General features: G+C 38.3%; 1 protein-coding gene across 2 annotated transcripts in view; it reads left to right on the forward strand.

Annotated features, from left to right (window-relative positions):
- Window positions 1-19,218, forward strand: part of UBN2 (ubinuclein 2) — a 54,507-nt gene that overhangs the window by 2,144 nt on the left and 33,145 nt on the right. For both annotated transcript variants that reach the window (XM_032444407.1, XM_015861736.2), the window contains exons 2-4: window positions 2,377-2,469; window positions 7,933-8,034; window positions 18,803-18,940. In XM_032444407.1, coding sequence (XP_032300298.1) covers window positions 2,377-2,469; window positions 7,933-8,034; window positions 18,803-18,940 — 333 coding nt within the window. The remainder of the gene's footprint in view (window positions 1-2,376; window positions 2,470-7,932; window positions 8,035-18,802; window positions 18,941-19,218) is intronic.

The following is a 19,218-nucleotide window of genomic DNA, read 5'->3' on the forward strand; positions in this document are numbered from 1 at the left end:
TGTTGTAACCTGTTCAGAATAGAAGCAATTTTGAAAGGAAAACTGATTCTGGTTGTGGAGTAGAATAGCTACAGTGATGTGTACTAGATAAGGCAGCAGAGAAAACTGTCTTGTTAAAACAGAACTTGAGGAAGAAACTTCTGCTCTCTGTCATTTTTCTTCTGATTCTGAGATTTGCTGCAATAGTGGTAAGTAGTTAACAGTTAATGCTGCAGTTTTAAATGGAGTTTAAGCTTTCCGAACTTCGTTTTGTTAAAAATGAACAGTTTATACAAACTTAGTTATGCAAACTGTTTCTGTAGGATGAAGATTGATTGGGTTTTCTAAAGGCTATTGTTTACTACTTATCCCTTATAAGTTACTCAGTTTCCTTGAAGCTATTTCCATTAACATTCAATGTGACATAATTTGAATCATCCTGTAGTGTTGCTTGGGGCTGGAGAAGTTGAGAATGGATCTCCAGAGGCTCACTGTTCTGAACAGGGAGAGATGTGTAGAAATCCCATCAAAGTATGGGAATAACTGGAAGCACTGATTTCATAGGTCTCTTAATCCGTTAATAATCCCAACATTTACTTGATGGGTTGAATGCTAACTTTTTTGGTCCAATTCTAAAACTGGATTTACAGCCTGAATAAGAAGCATGTGAAAATGTTTCTGATAAACTTGTGGTGCCCTTCTCCTTTGGTGGTTTTTTTGTGTGTGTTTTTTTTAATGTCAGTAAAGAAAGCATCCTTTGAATGGGTTGTTGGTACCGTTCATCTTCTCTTAGGAATTACTTACATAAAATTTTTGTGTAGAACAACATGAAATGAGTGAGCTGCAAGTGCAAGTTGGCTTGTGTCAGGCCAGCTGTAAATGTGCTGAAGTAGTAATGCCTAGAAGTTAATGTGGAGTCCAAAAGACTTGACTGAGCCCTTACATACCGTCATAACTGAAATTTACTAATGATAGTTGATAGCATATAACAAAGTAGTCCAGCTACATGATGGTTTGGTGAAGAGATGAGAATTAATGCTTGGTGCTGAATTTTCCTTGACCTGTGTTTGGATATGGCAGTAGAGGCTGAACCTTCCCACCAATGCTCTGTTACATGTTGTTGCCATGTGACAGATGGCAGCAGAGGGGCAGGCTGACAAAATGGCATCTGACATGGAAGTGTGTATGAAGGAAAGATGTGTCACTGATTTTTTCCTTGTGGGAAAAATGGCCTCTGCTGACATTCATGAACACGTATTGAACATTGAGCACAGTGAGGTGGTGGGAGGTGTGTTTCAGTTGTGGTGAAGACAAGGCACATTCTTGGTGGCACTGCTGACAAAAATGTATCACTAATGGGTAAAAGTGCTGTTTTGTTGCTGGGAATTTCTCTGTCCATCTTTGTGTGCTCTTTATATCTGTTGTATTTCTCCTGGGAATAAATAGGAAGCATTACTTTTGGAGTGATCTATGTAGAGTAGGTTTTCCCTGCTAAAAGTAGGGGAAAAAAAGTGTTGCATAAATTGAGCAGTACTTTATATTAATATGTAGCATGCAGGAAATGCATATGTAACTTAGTAGATGTTCCAGGATTAGCCATAACTCTCTTCTTTTGCTTGTGAGTACTGTTTTTCTTACTGTGGGGGGAGGCTCTTGCTTTTCAGAGCTTTGGGTGTTGCTTTTGTTTCCATCTTTATCTGTTGTAAAACTTGACTTATTCATTGAGTGGTTCATGTGAGGTAAAGTTGGAGAGGCATCCATAAAGGCCCAAGTATGTTCTACCGTGTTTTAAAGCCCTGTAGCCACTCCCTTCCCTTTTATTGTATTTTATAGAGAAAAGTGACAAATGCAGTCATAGGGTTTTTTTCTGGAAAAAAAGAAGAAAAAAAACCAAAAACGTTTCTTCATTACTATTCATTGACTTCTTGTCAGTGGAAACTCAAAAGTATATGCTTCCTGCTTATTTATACAGCTGGAATATTAAATCATACCATTCTAGCAGCTGTAGTGGCAGTATTGTATTTGTGCTGTGTGTATGGTACCTGAGTATCATGGCACCGATAGGGTAGGCACCAGTGTAAGTTACATTTGGAGTTCTTTCTCCTTGAGTCTTTAGTTCTGCTCGCATTCTCTTCTGCTTATGCTCTTGGTTGAGGTTTCACTGGAATACTGGTAAAATTAAATGCATCGTTCTTTAGCTTTGTGTTTGTCTCTTCACTAGGAGGAGACAAGTAGATGAGAATTGAATGGGTTAATCTCATTGGTTGAATATCAAATAAGCATTTGGACCCTCTTAGTGTAGATTCTCACTACTTAGTCATTAGAATGTGGTTTATTTACATTTTTATTAGACATATGTTTCTCTTGTAATTGAATGAATACTTCTGTCTTTTTCAGAAGAAATCTGTTCACTCAGAGGATCCCTTTAATGATGAGCAACGTGAGCGGCATGAAGTGGAAGCACTAGCCAAGAAGTTTGAGGCAAAATACGTGAGTTACTGTGTCTGTTAAAATATACAGATGTTTAGTTGTGGTGACTTACAGTGCAGCACAGAGGTTAACACCAGACTTCTGGTGTTCAGTAGAGTTGTTGATATGTTAAATGACTTCTGTATAGGTCAGAGTTGGCCGTCCCTCTTATATGTCATCTAAGTAGCTTGAAGCTGTTACAAGATGATTAGACAAGTCTGCTAAATAGATTTCTCCATGTGATATTATTGCCTGTGAAGCTATTTTTGGAAGAGGGGCAACTGAGTAATAAATGCAGGTTGATGTTAGTGATAAATACTGTTGTGCACTACTGAATAGTTCTTCTCTTTAGGCTGTGTACTGATGAATCTTGATGAATTTCTGACTAGTTTGGAATGCTTCCATAGGAAGCTATTTAATAAGTCATCACTTGATGAGATTATCTTGTAGCTGCCAGCTGCCTAAAGATACTCTGCTGGCTCCTGAAAATGTAGCATGAATGATTTGAACAACTCTAGGTGATAATATAAAGAGGCTTTCACTAATAAATGAAGGTAGAAATCAGAAAGTGTTGTCTAAAACCACACCCAAGCGAATCTTTAAGTATGGGTAGGGTTGGGTGATTAATTCTGAGCTGGCAATCAGAACTAGTCATCGTGCTTCAACATGTTGATATTCTGAATTACTAATAGAGAAGGGAATCAAGAACAGTCTTTTGTATCTTTTGCTATTAATATGCATAATGAAATGTTACTTGTTTGATTTCTTTTTTTTTTCCTGGCAAAGGCAGACTTCTAGGAGTATCTGGTCTAAATATTCAGTGGAAGTAATTAGTATTTCAGAGCATGTTAGATGTGATACATCACAAAAGAAATTCTTAAACTGAAAAGAATCATTTTCTTCTCTTGAATGGATTGACAGAAACTCAATATACGCAGTGTACCGAGAAGGCAGTTCCATAATACTGTTTGGTTTTCATTTGAATGATAAATTATATTTTGAACTTCAGAGAGAAATATTTCAATTGTACTTCCTAGAAACTCATTTCCATAAAACAAGTTAAAGATTTTAATAATGTTCTAAAACAAGCAGCTTAACTGTAGGAAATGAAAGTCAGTGGAGAACAAGTAAAACAGTGTATGTAAGAGGGGTGGGGGTGGTGGAAGCAATCTAGTACACAGTGTAGTATGCATGCACATACATTTATTCATGCATCAAAGCTAAACATGTACATTTATGGACAAAGGTTATTATTAAAAACATGAAGACTTAGTTCCAGTGCTCAGTTACGAAAATAAGAGGCAAATGGATATGTGACCATTAGAAAAGCAGTAAATAACGAACTACTGTTTTACCAGGGTATGAATTTAGGCATGCTTGTATCTTGACTATTTGTGCTTCTAATGTCCTGCATTTCTTTATTCCGTGCCATACCTTATGGTTCCCCATTGCCACAAAATTCTCAGAAGGCAAATGTCTTCTAGGAACAATTTATTAGAGTAGGATGACTAAGGACAGAGGATACTGAGAGATTGATAACTCTTGTGTTAGATAGTTGCTATCCTTTCTCTCTTCCAATACAAGAGGCATCAGTCTCTACTTGCATTTCATGTTAGGAGGAATTGCATGTCTGTACGCTAACCCATTGTGATTGCTCCTGATCTGACAATATCCAGCCAGCTTCTGCATCTTGAGGTGAGACATAACTCCCTAGCTTAAACTAGGATAGATATCCCTTGACGTAGATGCTGATTCTCTTTATCTCTCTGATACTGCTTCAGAGTAGAAGTAAACACTGGTTGTATGAGAATGAAGTGTTTTTCATGTTTGCAGAAAGAACTACTCCTTTCTTAAACTGATAATGTATTACTTTCCTGTATCCATTTTAAATTGAGTCAGGTGATCTTTACACAGCATTGATGCTGTAGTAGTTGTGGGGGAAAAAAAAAGTGATTTGTGAAAAACAGTCTTCTTTAAAGGCCTTTGTTGCTGTTTTTTTCATGTAAATGTCTGTACTCATAATTGATACAGTTTGGATAAATCTTGCTGATACCAACATAAACTCTTTTAATAAACTTTTCTAAGTCTGGGTGTGCAAAGTCAATATATTATTTGTTTACTTGATTATTTAGAACTTTATTGTAATTGCTGTGAGTTTTTAAAATGCCAGCATAAAAATCTCTTCCAAATAGTTGCAATTTTCAGTCCTGTTTTCTTATTCTTTAGAAAAATTAAATATTATATGCTGTATGTTGTGAGAACTTCATATAATATTACCTGAGGTCAATATAATATGTTAATAATCAGAAGATAAAATCAGTAGTTGCTGGTAGTAACATAGTTCTCTGACACTGTAGTAATCTCGTATTTGAAAATGTAATAGATTGAGTGTATGCTGATGCTACCAGAGTGTGCCTTTCTATTGGGTTTTGGCTTAATTTCTTCCCAAGCCAAGGGCTGCGCGTTTAGCCACTGTTCATTTAGTTTTCTGCCATAAATCTGCCAGGCCATCTTCTGAGCTTGCTGGTGTTTAACGTTTTATTCCATGGCACTGAGTGGTGTGATGATTGTTACATGAAAACATGTTCTGTTTAAAATCATTGGTTAATAAGTTCATGTGGTGCTCCATAGTTCACATACTGTGAGAAATAGTGAATGGTTTCCTGTTCTTCTCCATGCAGCGCGTGAGATTCTGATGCTGTCATCTAGTTTGTCATTTCATTCTCCAGCTGAACTCTGTACAGTAGCAGCTTTTTACCTTTAAAATCTTTGTTGGCTTGCTCTGCTCCCTTTTTTTGTTCCAATTTCTTTTTTTAAATGGAAGAACATTAGCAGTAGGATGCCCTGATTTATCAGTGATATAATCATGACTTTTGGTTTTGTTCTTTCCCTTTTTTTCATAAGTCCTAATTCTTTCCTTTTTTGACCGGTGCTGATTATCGGTCGTATGTCACAGAACTCCATGTAATGACTCCAGCACTTCCTGAGCAGCGTAACAAATTAGGAGCACACTGTATTTGTTGTTCGGGTTATACTTCCTTTGTGTGGATTACCTTCCTTTATTATCATAGAATTCAATTTACTATTCAAGTACCAAGCAACTGAGTGGTCTCAGTGCTCATTCAGCTGCCTCTCGTATTTACCTCACTGAGTAATTTCTGTCATCCATCTCTTCTTCCCCACCCCCCAGCTGTTAGCCTTCTTTGTTGCTTCTACAGATGAATACGTGTTCCTTGGTAAACCATTCATTCCTACCCTTTGGAAACTGGCCTTAAACCAGTCATTAATTTGAGTGGACCTTCTCTCATATCCAGCAATAGTTTTCTGTCTTTAAACATCTTGGGGTCTTTTTTCAAGTTTTGAAGTACCATTTCCTTTGAGTAAAATTATTTACTGCCCTGGAATGTGTATTCTTGTATCTCCTCATTTTGTTTTATTTTTTAACTTTTATTAATGTACCCAATACAGAGATGAAGTTGACTTGTTTCTGAGGTCTTCCAGAGGCATTGTATTTGCCACTTTCTGTTGTGCAAAGATTGTTTAAACTTTAGGGTGTGTCCTACTGTTGAATTAATTTTTGAGCTCCTGAACAATTACACGAGTACTATCTGCAGCTTCAGGAGCTGTCTCAGTTTGCGCTGGTGTCATGGCTGCTTATGCTTTGGAACAGAAGGGGTGGAGAAGCTCTTTGAGAAGAGAGGTGAAAGGTACCAGTCATAAAACTTCCCTTAATTATAATTAAGTAATAAACACTGATGCTGGAGATCTCATCAGTTTTGTGTGGAACATCTATACAGATGAACCTATAGACTTTTAAAACACTTCCTTAAACATAGCTTGGTAGAGTCAGGCCTGAAGGAAATTCTCTAACCATATATACAGTGGTTCAGATATTATCATATCTTTTTATTCTGAAGACAACTTGATGTTTTAACCCTACCTCTACTCGCTCTGCTCTTACAAGACTTTCATTTACTAGGCTTGTTCCCTATCTGCACTGTACTTCTATGAATAACATGCAGTGAAAATGCATTGGGAAATCTTTTAAATGCTTGTATGCACTGAAATAGGCATTACTGCAAAATGACTTTGAAGTCTTGAACAAGGATGAACTCTTCTGTGTTTTTAGTTACTTGGACTTAAGAGAAATAATACACAGGATTGCACTATACTCTACTAATGGGATTGTAGAGGTAAAATGCCATAGTGTTCATTAGCCCGAAGTTGCTGCAGAATCATGATAATTACAAACTCTTGAATGAAATGCACTGGAATTTAAAAAAGAATACTTAAATTTTACCTTTGTTTTTCTAATGCTTTCTTTCATCTAAGATTTCTTTTAAACAAAAACCTACTGCGTGTCTGCATGACTACATATTCCCAAAACATCAGATGAGCTGATAGAAAAGATTACGAATGCTATTAGATTGGACTCCTGAATTAGAAATGGGACTCACTTTTGTGTGTTTTTTTCTTGTATGATTGTGTTTATTGGTTTAGTTTCACCTGTTTGTTTGCCTAGAGTATAAACTTAGCTTATTCGTGGAAGAGCCTGAGACTGTTTTAGTAAAGGTGGTACCTTAGTCACTTAGCTTTAATAATTTTATATTGACAATTTCCACTAAATGCGGGAGTCAGAAAACTAGGCCTCACATCTAAAGCAGTTGTTCGTATAGCCATAAATTCAGTTCCGCTGCAGTTTGTTTGAGTTTGATGCAACTTTTTACTTAACAGTAACACTTTAATATTAGAAGAGTACTTACAGGTTAAACTGAAGTTTACTTTCTCCTGGAGGTATGTGAATACACAATCTACAATATAGTTAATGGCTTTAAGTTAACCCAAGTAACCATTTCATGTTTGGTCCTATCAATTGCGATGATAGCACTTGTATTTCAAGGTATTTCATCTTACTGTGTTTTTCTTCAGCTGTGTTAAATGAATGCTGTAACTTTTTGGAAACTCATGCACTCCATATCTGCAAGCACCAGATCAATATTGTTCTCTTTTGGCTTAGGCTTCGCTCTCATGTAGAAAGGCAATCCATCTTGTCTGGGAGAAAGTGTTAGCAAATGCAGGGCTATTTGTGTTCTCCTTTGTAATGGCCCTGTAGCGTACTGAAAGACTTAACACTACCTAAATCATCTCAGTTGTTCTGTCACCAGCAGAAGTTTTAAAAATGGGGCAATGAAACATGTCTCAGCAGAAAATGCCAGGAATATTTCAGTCACCCAGAAACTAGGTGGCTAATAAATAACTTTCAGAAAAGATTCTGATAAGGTACTTATGTAGCATTTTAGCATGTTTGCAGGAACTCATTCCTACATGAAAGTTATGCATTCTAGTTTTTATTTACCTAGACAGTCTTCAAAGACACATCAAAGCGAAGGGAAACTCTGCTGATTCCCTGAATGACTGTTCTGTATTTTGTAGACTTTGGTACTTTATTTTCTTCCTAACTGGTATAACTTTCTTTTTTTCTAGAGTGGAAAGCCTCACAAACATCGGAAGGATCGCCTGCAGGATCTGATTGATATAGGTTATGGCTATGATGAGACAGACCCTTTCATTGATAATTCTGAAGCAGTAAGTAAGCCTTATTAAAGCAGCAACAAGAAATAAAGTGGTCTTTTTATCTTTTTCATAAAAAGAAAATAAGGGTAGGGGCAGATAGTTAGTGCTCAGTATTAACTAGTGTGAATCCAAAGAGTTGCAATGGGCATCCAATCAGTGATCGTGTTTGTAGTCTGAAATCATTTTGTACTGTAAGGGCTAAGAAAGCTGTTACTGTATCACATATTCGGTTCCTGTATCACATTCCAGTTCTAGAAATTGATTTTGTTTACAGCGGTCTGAAATTACTCTGGACTCTGTTTAGTTTCTTGTATTAGCTGTCTGGATTATGAATTGATTACTGGTCATAGGTTTCTTGTATAAATTTAGAATACTAATCTTTTCTCCAGATCTCATAGGGGCACTGAACATCTGAAAATTTTGAGATGAAATAGGTTTGAAATAAAACAAGGTTTTACAGCTTATTTTATGAGTATTTTTCAGATATCATCCCAGATGAGGTAAGAGAAAAATGCATTAGTTGGATGCAGGCAGTATCTATTCAGAGGCTTATAAGAAGGCACTTGGTGTCTTAAAGGTTATATAGGAAATGGTGAAGGAAAGAGCTCAGAAGAAAGAGTAGATGATAAAAGCTTTGGGAACATCCTATAGTTCTCCTTTATTAGATGCCAGAAAGGAGTAGATGTTCATTTTTCATTTTTACTTGACTAAACACTACAAAACCACTAAAAAGCACCACCTTACACGTTAGCTGGCCTTCAGTCGCCTCTGGTGAGTGGCACAGAGCAAAGCAGCCACAGCAAAGAAGAGAGAGCTAAAAGTTTGAGTCAAAAAGGTGAGAGAAAGAATTGTAAAGAAAAAAAAAAAATCACAGAAGTGAAGTGCATTGTTGAGCATTTATAATGCTGAGTTAATGTGATAAGAGCCCTGGAAGTTATAAAACCTCTGGCGAACTCTGTGAACACTGAGCTATGAGCATGGCAGTTGTTGCTCTAAATACTGAGAACGGTGTGGGTACACAGAAGGTGTGCTGAGGGACTGGTATGTTCTTGAGCAAGAGAAGTCCAGCCATTTACTGCAGCAGGTAGAAGGCTGAGCTCTTCTGCATGGATTGTTTTGGTGAAGGCAGTCTGAAGGTGCAAGAACAAGTTGTGTGAAAAGCAAGTTTGCTGTAGATACTCACCATAACCTCTGTTAATTTGTCATCTTTTTTCTTGGCCTAGATTAATATTGACAATGTCAAGGCTTTTGATTGTGCAGCTGGGACCACACTGGGGCCTAAGATGGTGTCCTTCGCAAAGGTCAAATCCTCATCTTCAGCTCAGAGAGAACAGATGTTTCATTCTTGCTGAGAAAGCTGTTTAGTCTGTAGACTTACCTGTATACTCACTGTTGCTGAAGACAATTGCCCTCACTTCTGAAATCTTTTGATAATAATGCCCAAGTTATATCCTGATTTTTTTTTTCCTAGATGTACTTCATTCTATCATAGATCTTATTTATGCATCAAGTACTTGTAGTGCAAATCCCTGTCAAAGCTGAATGTGAGTTCTTGAGATTTGTACACTCATTGACTATTTCTCACACTGTGCCTCCTTCAAGTGCTGTTCTTGTTACAAATAGCACATCACTAGCTTTGTGGAGCCATTTGCTTCAGATATCTCTTACAAGAACATAGAAAAGAAAGTTGTCCAAGCACCAAAGAGTAGTACTGTATGGAAGCTACTGGGGAGAATAGTGTATTCTCTAAAGGCTGCTCTCCTGAACAAATCATTTTGCCTTGTCTGAATTTGTAATGCAGTCTAGTGTAATGCCATCTCTGTATGCCAGCTGCAGTCTTAAGTTCCTGTTGCTGAGCTGAAGGGCTATGTAGTGTGGAATTTTTGTTCAACAGAACCTCTTGTTCATTTTCTGTCAGATGCAAATGGAAATCGTTTAGAAGGGAAACCTAGGTGGTGTTCGCTCATCTTCTGTGGGCAGCTGTTTAATCACTGAGAAATGACAGAGCCTACACTAAGCCTACAGGTACTTCCTCTTGGAGTACATGCTCTCTTAAACATAAAAAGCTATAATGTCCAGGGAACGGATGCTTGAAAACGAGTATGAGTACTTTTTGAATTGTTTCAGGATTGGAGTCCTTTTATCTCCTTCTGTATCCCAGGCAGGATAAGCTTCCTTAGAATGTTAGTCCTTGTCACAGGAGTGAAAAAAAACCGAACTCTTTGGCAATGAAGCATATTTATTCTGTACTTCAGAGAGGTTTTCCTTTTAAAAACAAGTGTTGAGATAATGCTATCAAATGCTATTGAAGAAATCAAACCAGTAAAACTAAGCGTATTTGTTTGTTGTTGTTTTTTTTTTTAAGCAGACAGTCTGAGTTGATGAATTCTGTTTCCTTTGGATCTGTTTGCAAATTAAGCAGTTTTGTACATGCAACAAAGATGCACATATAACAAGTAGCATGTGTAGCTGTATTTGGTTTCTCCAGGAATCAAACTGTTCATCAGTTTCTTCCCTGAGAGGGGAGGAAACAGGGTCAGTTTCAGGGACTTTGATAATGACATGACTGTCAAGTAACAGACTTCAATAGGGCTGGAGTACAAACAGCTACAGGGCATGTGTTTCTAGAGGAAGATTCTTGGAAAGCACTGATTAAAAAAAATGGACTTCCTTTAAGCAAAAAGGATTTTCTAGTCACACTCCTTAAAGGGCACTGGTACTTGCCCTGATAGAGTAGGTTGGGCTCAGAGCTGTTTGGTTAGGTCACCAGTGCCCCCATCTTCAGCCAAAAAGAAAATTGCTTGATTCTTACTATTCTTATAAATCTACTTTTGTAGTTCTATCTGGAAAGAATCCATACTTGTCTACTGAGTATCACTGAATTGTAGGGGCTAGACAGGACCTCCAGAGATCATTGAGTCCAGCTCCTCTGCAAAGCAGGCCCCCTACAGCAGGCTTCATATGTAGGTGTCCAGGTGGGTCTTGAATATCTCCAAAGAATCCCCAACCCCCCGGGCAGCCTGTTTGAGTGCTCCAACATCATTTTATTGTGAAGTTCCTTCACATATTGGTGCAGAACTTTTTATGCTCAAGTTTATGACTGTTTCCCCTTGTACTGTTCCCACTGACCACTGAAAAGAGGTTGGCCGTGTCTCTTTGATTTCCACACTTGAGATATTTATAAACATTAATAGAATCACCTCTGAGTCATCTTTTCTCAAGGCTGAACAGACCCAGTTTGCTCAGCAATTATCTTTGTGGCCCTCCACTGAACTCTCTCCAGGAGATCCTCGTCTTTCTTGTACCAGGGAGCCCAGAACAGCACTGCAGGTGAGGCCTGACCAGGGCAGAGTAGAGGGGGGAAGATCACCTCCTGGCCACTAGTGCACACTGCTGGTTCATTGCCAACCAGTCATCCACTGGGACCCCCAGGTCCTCTGCAGAGCTCCTCTCCAGCAGGTTATGTCCCAACCTGCACTGATACTTGCTGTTATTCTTCCCAGGTGCAAGACTGCACTTGCTTTTGTTAAACCTCATTTGGTTTAACAAAATATTTCCCTAAGTGGCAGTAATTCTCACACCATATCTTCCTTCAGATTCATCTACTCTTACAGAATAAGAACATAGTAACAGGTTGCTGTATGCTTTGGATGTATCCAGTTTACCTGCTGTTTAGAGGGATTTTTTGTTATTTTCACCCTTGCTGTCCTCTTCCTTGGATAATTTTGTTAGCTTCTAAAGACCATTTTGAAGAATTAGCTTTCTCTTCATAATACAACTGAGACAAGTGGGAAATCTGTGCTTCAGGGGGTATTTCTAGGTTGACCGTTTTGACTGTAGTAAGTGGATGCTTAAGTTTTCATTCTAGATAAAATTTACATTAAGGCAATCTTTCAGTTTTTTCTAGTTGCTCTGTAGCAGCAGCTTCTATCCTTTAACAGTTGACTTCTGCAGTAGTAATGTGGTATTTATAACCTGCAAGGAAAGCTGTTCCCCCTGTTTCCCACTTTTTCACTGTCTAAAATGAGTATTGCTATAGTGTAAATTACCAGGCTACATTATATATATTGCATGGTGTTCCTGTATGTTTTTTGCTTTCCCTTTTGCACTTGCATGTGAGCCTGTTTTGGCTGGTCTCCTTGTTTTTGTGATGAAATATTTGGTCAGTTGCATGCCTTCCTGACAGCGTAAGCTTTATATGCATGGGGGTTCCACGAGGTGTTCCTAATTTTCTGCTATGCTGTATAAAATGGGAATCTGAAGAAAGGGATGGTGTTTAGTGAACAAATATGGTATTACCTCTTACTTACACCTGTGTGTCTGAAAACAAAGACCACTTAGCTTCTTCCAAAGTTGGACAGATGAACGCAGATAGGAGAACTGCATACCTAGAAATGTGTAAGCAGTTTAAATTGTCTTGGAACAGCGATGCTCCATAACCCAACTGACAGTAATTGAAACAAAACATAAATGCCAAGTGTAACAGATGTTGATCGATAGTCAGCACCTGAAGATGCTCTAGGCCTTAACTATTAACCTGTTAATGCTATAGATGCTTGTACAGGAAAAATGTTGCCTAGGACACGTTATTAAGCATACTTTCATTTTAAATTGAGAGATAAACTTAACATTATTGCTGCATTTTCATATGGAAAAAGCTGCCCTTGTAAGCCTCTGTAACCTCATCCTCACTAAATATATGAGGGTGTTTTAAAGTTTTGTTTTTATCTTTGAATTACTTGCTTACTAGCAGTTTCTTTGGACATAGATTTTTTATTCCTGGCCTGTCTTCCTTGTTCACTGTCACTTTGCCCTGTGGTTGGGCACCAGTGCACAGTGTCACCTTTAATAAAAGATATCTCGCATGCTTCCCAGGTGTCTTCAGGGTAGATCTGCCGGCTGGCAGCTGACATGTCATATGCATTCTAATGAATTCAGGGGCAAACTTCAATTAAATTTTTCTTTGCTTTTGAGCCCCTCCTCCTTCCAAGACAAATAAGGGAGTACAGTGGAGTACCAATCAAATAAAGCAGATATTGTTCCACATGCGGAATAGTTGTGTTTAAACTATATACTGTACTTGTTTAACACCACAGTTAGCCAACTACTATACAGCTGCTCTCACTCTCCCTTCTCTGCAGAACCTGTCTGTTTTGGTGAGGACAAATTGGTTGGTCCCCAGTTGTCGCAGACATAACAAATGGAGATTTGTTGCCAATTAATAACAGTCTAGAACAGTAAGAACTAAAAGCAAATTAGAAACACTTTTCCCTTGATCTACCTTGTACCTCCCACACTGTCCCTGGGGGCTCAGGGGAATGGAGATTGTCCGTAATAATGCTTTGTTGTTGCCACTCCTTCATGCTCATTCTGCCTATGTTCTATATAGGAGCATCTTCTCATGGGATGTTATCCTTCCCAAACTGATCTTGTGTGGGTTGGCTTCCTGTGAGCTGCAGCTTTTCAAGGACTTTTCAAGGACATCGTAGGGCCCAGCCTTCAGAGTGCACTTCTCCAGCATGGATCCCTGTGGGTGACAGCTCCCCTGCAGGCTCCTCTCCAGCTCCAGGCTGCAGCTCTAGCCCGTGAGCTGCTTCTGCTGAGGTTGCCTTGGACTGTCGCCTCCTTCAGGCATCACCCACTGCTGCACAGTGGGCTCTTCCATGGGTTGCACAGGGCACCTCCTGCCCTTCTTCACTGATGTTGGTGTCTGTGGGATTGTTCCTCTCTTTTTTTTTTTCACTCTTCTCTCCAGCTATTTCCCCAAAGCAACTTCTACCACAACTTCTACCCTTTCTTAGGTATCCTGTTGCTGGCACCACCAAGTGTTGTTCAGTGGCTCAGGCCAGCAGCTGGTCCCTTGAGGAGCTGGGTGGAGCTGGCTCTTATCTAATGTGAGGCCTCTTACAGAGGCTACCCCTGCAGCCTCCTTGATACCAAAATGTTGCTGTAAAAGCCCAGTGCCAGTACCCAGCAGTCTTACAGTGCAGCTTTCATTATGGCTAAATGAATTAAGTTGAATGTGCAGAACAAATCTGATGTTTGTTAAAATGCTTCTTCTGAAAAATACAGTATAATTTTTTTTTTTAGGAAGGAGTAAATGAGTAGCTTTTTTTAATCCTGTGTCCCGACTTGCATCTGATTTGATACTTTAAGGCTGTTCATTTACTTCAAGACCTCAGTGAGACAGTTCAGAAACAGAAAGCTAAAGCAGCTTCTCAGGTATTTAAAAAAAAAAACCACAAACAGATGTATATCTGGCCTTTGTTTAAATTGCTGTATGTCAAGTCTTCTGTTGCAAGAAATATAATATTAATAGTAACAACAGCACTATTTTTTACTTTTTCCCTCTCAATCTTTATTTTTTTGGGGAAGTACAAAGTTACTTTTCAAAGTAATCAGAGCCACTGGAGCAGCAGATGATAGCCTGGGGTCAGCTAAACTTCATGAGTAGCAAAGTATACTTAGGCAGTACAAGGAATTTCAGTGTTTTCTAAAAATATTCAGGAATAATTATTACTGCAATATAAAGGGGCTTTAAACTAGCCAAAATCAGGGGTCTTGGATAATAGCATTTGCCTGAAGTGTTGTAAGTGACAAGTCTGTGGTTCGCATTAAATGAATGGAAAGGAAAGCCTGAGCTCTTTTTCAGTAGTGTTGTTCTGCAACATGAAAGCTGGAAGGATTAAGCACTACATTAAAAGTACAGTTCAGTATTTTACTACTGTAATTACTTGGTGTGGATCAGAGCACAGTCTCTGAAAGAATAGAGTTGAACAGATAACAATAGTGAGTGATCATAAACTTTATAAATTAAGCTGAAATGCAAATCCTGCTCTGGAAGTAATGCCTTCTGTTTTTTGGGAAGTAATGCCTTCTGTTTTTTGTTATGTTGGTTCATGATATCAGAAGAGAGTGTTGGTAGTACTTCTAGCTAGTGTTCTGCTACATTTTGTTGACATGTGACAGATAGTAGCAGAGGGACAAAGGGTGTCTGGTGTGGAAGTGCTGGTGAAGTAAAGGTGTGTCATTGAATTCCTGTGTGAAAAACTTACATTCATTGATGCTTGCTGAACATTTATGGAGACCAAGTAGTGGTAGTGCATGCAGTGAGGTGATGGATGGTACATGTCAGCAGTGGTGACAGCAACATGAAAGACAAACCATGTCTCAGCTGTGCATATTTTTGTGAGCAAGGTATGCAGGATTTTGTTCTTCTCTGGTGAAACTTTATAGCTAATGGTGGTGCCTGTGTTAAAAATACTGTTTTGTAGTTAAGAATTTTATCAAATGGTGTTGTTGTTTCCATGGAAATAAATAGGAGGCATTACTTCCAGAGCAGCCTACTTAAATAAAAGGTACCACAAAACTTACCTATACATTGTGGAAGTGAATCCTTTAGCATTACAAAGCTTTCTGTGTAGTTTTCTATGTAATCTTGGATTACAAAAGCAGTGGATTGTTCACTCTTAACCTTGTCTGAGATAACACTATCTCAGAGTAGTTGAAAATAACTTCTGTATTGATGTACTTTTAAAACAGTCTTATTCTTTCATTGCAGAATCTCTCCATAATGTGAGACAAACCTCTGTTCACAGGAACCAGTGCATAAATGGAGTCCTGTCTGTTTGTATATCTAATGATTCTAATTCTCAGTCTTTGAATGTATAAGGAACATCAGAGCATTGTTAAGGAGTTTAACAAATTTCCTTCAGTAATAGAATTAGATAAGATCTCTGATTTGATGCACAGAAACAGCTAATGAAAAGCAAAATCTTGAAAAGATTCCATCATGAGATTCAGACATTGCAAGAGGTTGTATGTCTTTTGGGTGTCCTGCAGGGACTTCAGAATTAAGCGAAATACTGCTGTTGTGAGTATACTGTAACATCTTACTCAAGTTTTTTATTGGGTTAAAGCACTAGTCAGCAGTGAGGTTACATTGGAGGATGAGAGGCACTACTTATGCTTTAGTTTGTAGAACTCAGCTTTGAGTTGATTCCTTGTTCAGTAGACTGAGGGCAAATCAGATTTTGACAGGGAGAAATGAAATTCCATCAAGGGTTAAAGGAGAACTGAATGTCAGAAAGGTCTTTGGAAGTCAGACTAAATTCATAGTCCTTAGAGGAGGCTGTTGAAGCCTTAACTGATGAGCTGCACTTCCCCACCTTGCTGACATTGGTTTGCTGCTGGCTGTATGAAAGTCTGTTCATCTCTATATTGAATAAATCGTGCCTTTCTGGTCAACTTGTTTTTATGGGTTTGTGCCATGTATCATGTCAGTCATACTAATTACATGCTGTAATTCATGGTTTTCTCACTTGTGGACTGTCTTTAATTGTTACTGTTTGTTCTCTAGGGCTTCCTTTACTGCTCTGCAGCCAAGTCTTCTCAGTGTTTCCCTTTTCTTGTTCTTTACTTCTTATAATAATAGTCTCAGCTTTAACTGTGTACTTTCTCCTCCAAACTTGGCAACTACTCTATGCTTCTGTTTTGATCCCATATGGGCCTAACCTCACCAATTCCATTCACACCCTGTCAGCTCAAAGGGGAAATGCCTGTTCTGTCTATTAACTACTGTGGATAATCATTTATTTTCTTTCCCTTTCATCTCCTTGCACTTAATGAAGCTGGTTCTGAGGGCCTGTGGAAAAACATCGGGCTTCTCTGAAGCTTTTATCCAGCCTCCACTCTTCAGATTGCTTTGCATGATTGTCCTGGTCTTTTAAGATGAATGACAAGTCCATAACTAAATCACTTCGCTTTCTACTTGTCTATTTAATAGTCTCCTGCTTTCTTGCACTAGTCTTTCACATGGTCTCAGGGTATTTCATATGTCCTGTTACTGCTTTATTTTTGTGTGTATGTGTGTTCTGTACTGCATATTAAGCCTTCCGTTCCAAGAAGATAAAGATGATGACTCAGTGAAATTTCTAACTGCTTACTCAGATCAAATCCACGTATAGTTCCAAGTTCACACTGTTCCATGCAACTTGCTAGTCTAAGTGTTTGTTAATTGTTTTACTCTCATGGATATAACTTCCATCTTCATGCTTTTGGTGGTGCAAATTTTGTAGATCTTAAACTGTATCTCTGGTTATATCTTCAGTAAAAATTGCATCTTTGCAAGGGGAATGGACTAACCTGGGAAACTGACTGCATTGCCCTCTGTGTGTTCCCTTCCTGTGAATGATCTCAGGTCTCCAGTTACTGGTGTGGCAGTTAAAAATGTGTGTACTTGCCCTAGTAATTTTTTCAACCTGTTGAATTCTGGGATGTATCAGCACTTAGCAAGCATGCAGTGAAAGGCCTGCTGGCTCACTATTCAAAATAGCAAACAAGTTGTTTGCCTCTTAAGTGTCCTACTTAATTCTTAATCGTTTGGTCTTGCTAGTAAATATTCACGGCTTGCAGCTGTAACTCAGAATAGACTTTTTCTTCTTCCAGAGTACATACCTCTAAGATGTGGTAAAATCTCACACCCTTCTCTTCAGAAGAAGGGAAGAAACCAATTCTCAGTTATTTAAATGCCACTGTATCTTTTTGGTACTTTGTAATACTTAGTAGGCCTTTTGGTTTTCACCTCTAAACAGACTTTTGCTTCTGTTTGTTGTTGATTAAGTTCGCCGCCTTAGATTTTTCAGTATTTGTTGTTAACAAGATGTATTATAGAAAATAACAGATGTTTGAAAATATTTTGGGAAACATGTCATAGCAATTTTAGCAGAAGAACAAAGATCCTGGTAAGAAAAACTTTCTTTATGCAGGTACTGTGAGTAGAGTTGTTAAGGAATGGAATGTTTGTTGGAACAGTCAGAGCATGCCAAGTGCACTGCAGAGTCCTGTATTAATGAAATCTAATCAAGAGGAAGATGAGCGTTACTGCGTCTATTTCCATATAACAAAGCGTGTAATCCAGAAAGCTTATTTTACAGAACAAGTGTCTATTGTTTCTGTTCTGTTTCCTGGGTATAACAATATCCACTTTTGCAAAATTCTGAAACAGTTGAGACTTCTTCCTTTGCAGAGTGATGGTTGTTCAGATTATCATTTTGAAAACATGCAAGAAATGAGCTCTGGAAATAACTTCAGTTATCTGCAAGTATTACAAAGGACCAGTTATAAATGTATGAGTAACAGGAAGTGTTAATAGAAAACATTTGTAGTTTGAGCTATACATTCTCTGTTAAAACTGAAGGATATTCAGTGAAAGTGTAACACAATGTGAAATCAGTAGAGGCAGTATTTTTACAAAATGCATTTTAAGCGGGTGATGTTGCTGGTCTGCTATGTACGTAAGGCTGTTGTAGACAGAAACAGTTCACAGTGTGCTTACCTACTGAAAGGACAAGACTTGTAAATGGTGTAACTGCTTGCAGGCAGGTGGTGCATAATTGTCCGTAGAGTTTATGTATCATAAGATTTTAGCTTCTGGCATAAGGTAGCATGCTGTCAGAGGTAAAAATCGGAAGTATTCTCTCAAGGGAGAGAAGGCCTCTGTGCCTGTCTTCACTTCCTTCAGAAAGTAGAGCTGTTTCTTTTTTTTTAATGTTGTAAACTTTTCTTCCAAAAACAAAGTGTTATTTTGAAAGTACAAAGGTGACTCTGTGATATTAGTATTCTGTTCTTTGTCCAGTAAGATTTTCAGTAGTATTACTATCCTGATTTATGCTAGCAGGCAGTGCTTATGTAATTCTGTATGGTTATTCATGTATAGGTAGTGGTATACTACATACACATTTGAAGTTATGATGATAAACTCTTCTTTTTTCATGTCCAGTACGATGAATTAGTTCCTGCATCCCTGACAACCAAATATGGAGGGTTTTATATCAACACTGGTACCCTGCAGTTCCGCCAGGCATCTGACTCAGAGGATGATGACTTTGCAGAAGACAAAAAGCACAGGCCACCAAAAGTGAGTGATATTAATTATGCTTTTTATACAGTGGGAACTGAATCAGGTGGACATCGAAAAAGATTTGGTATGCTTAAATGCCTTAGATGAAGAGACAGAAAGCAGAATGACACATGGTACTGTCTTATTGCAGTCTCTGTTTTGTGGCTGTTGCATAAGCACTTAGGAAATAAGTCAGGATGCCCACAGACTGTCCAGTCTTGGAAGACTAATTGTGTGTTCAGACATGCTTACAAGTTGTGTCCATGCATCTCAAGTTAAGTGACAGGTAACTACTT

Source organism: Coturnix japonica, chromosome 1 (genome assembly GCF_001577835.2).
Source record: "Coturnix japonica isolate 7356 chromosome 1, Coturnix japonica 2.1, whole genome shotgun sequence".
In the NCBI taxonomy this organism is placed as follows: Eukaryota; Metazoa; Chordata; class Aves; order Galliformes; family Phasianidae; genus Coturnix; species Coturnix japonica.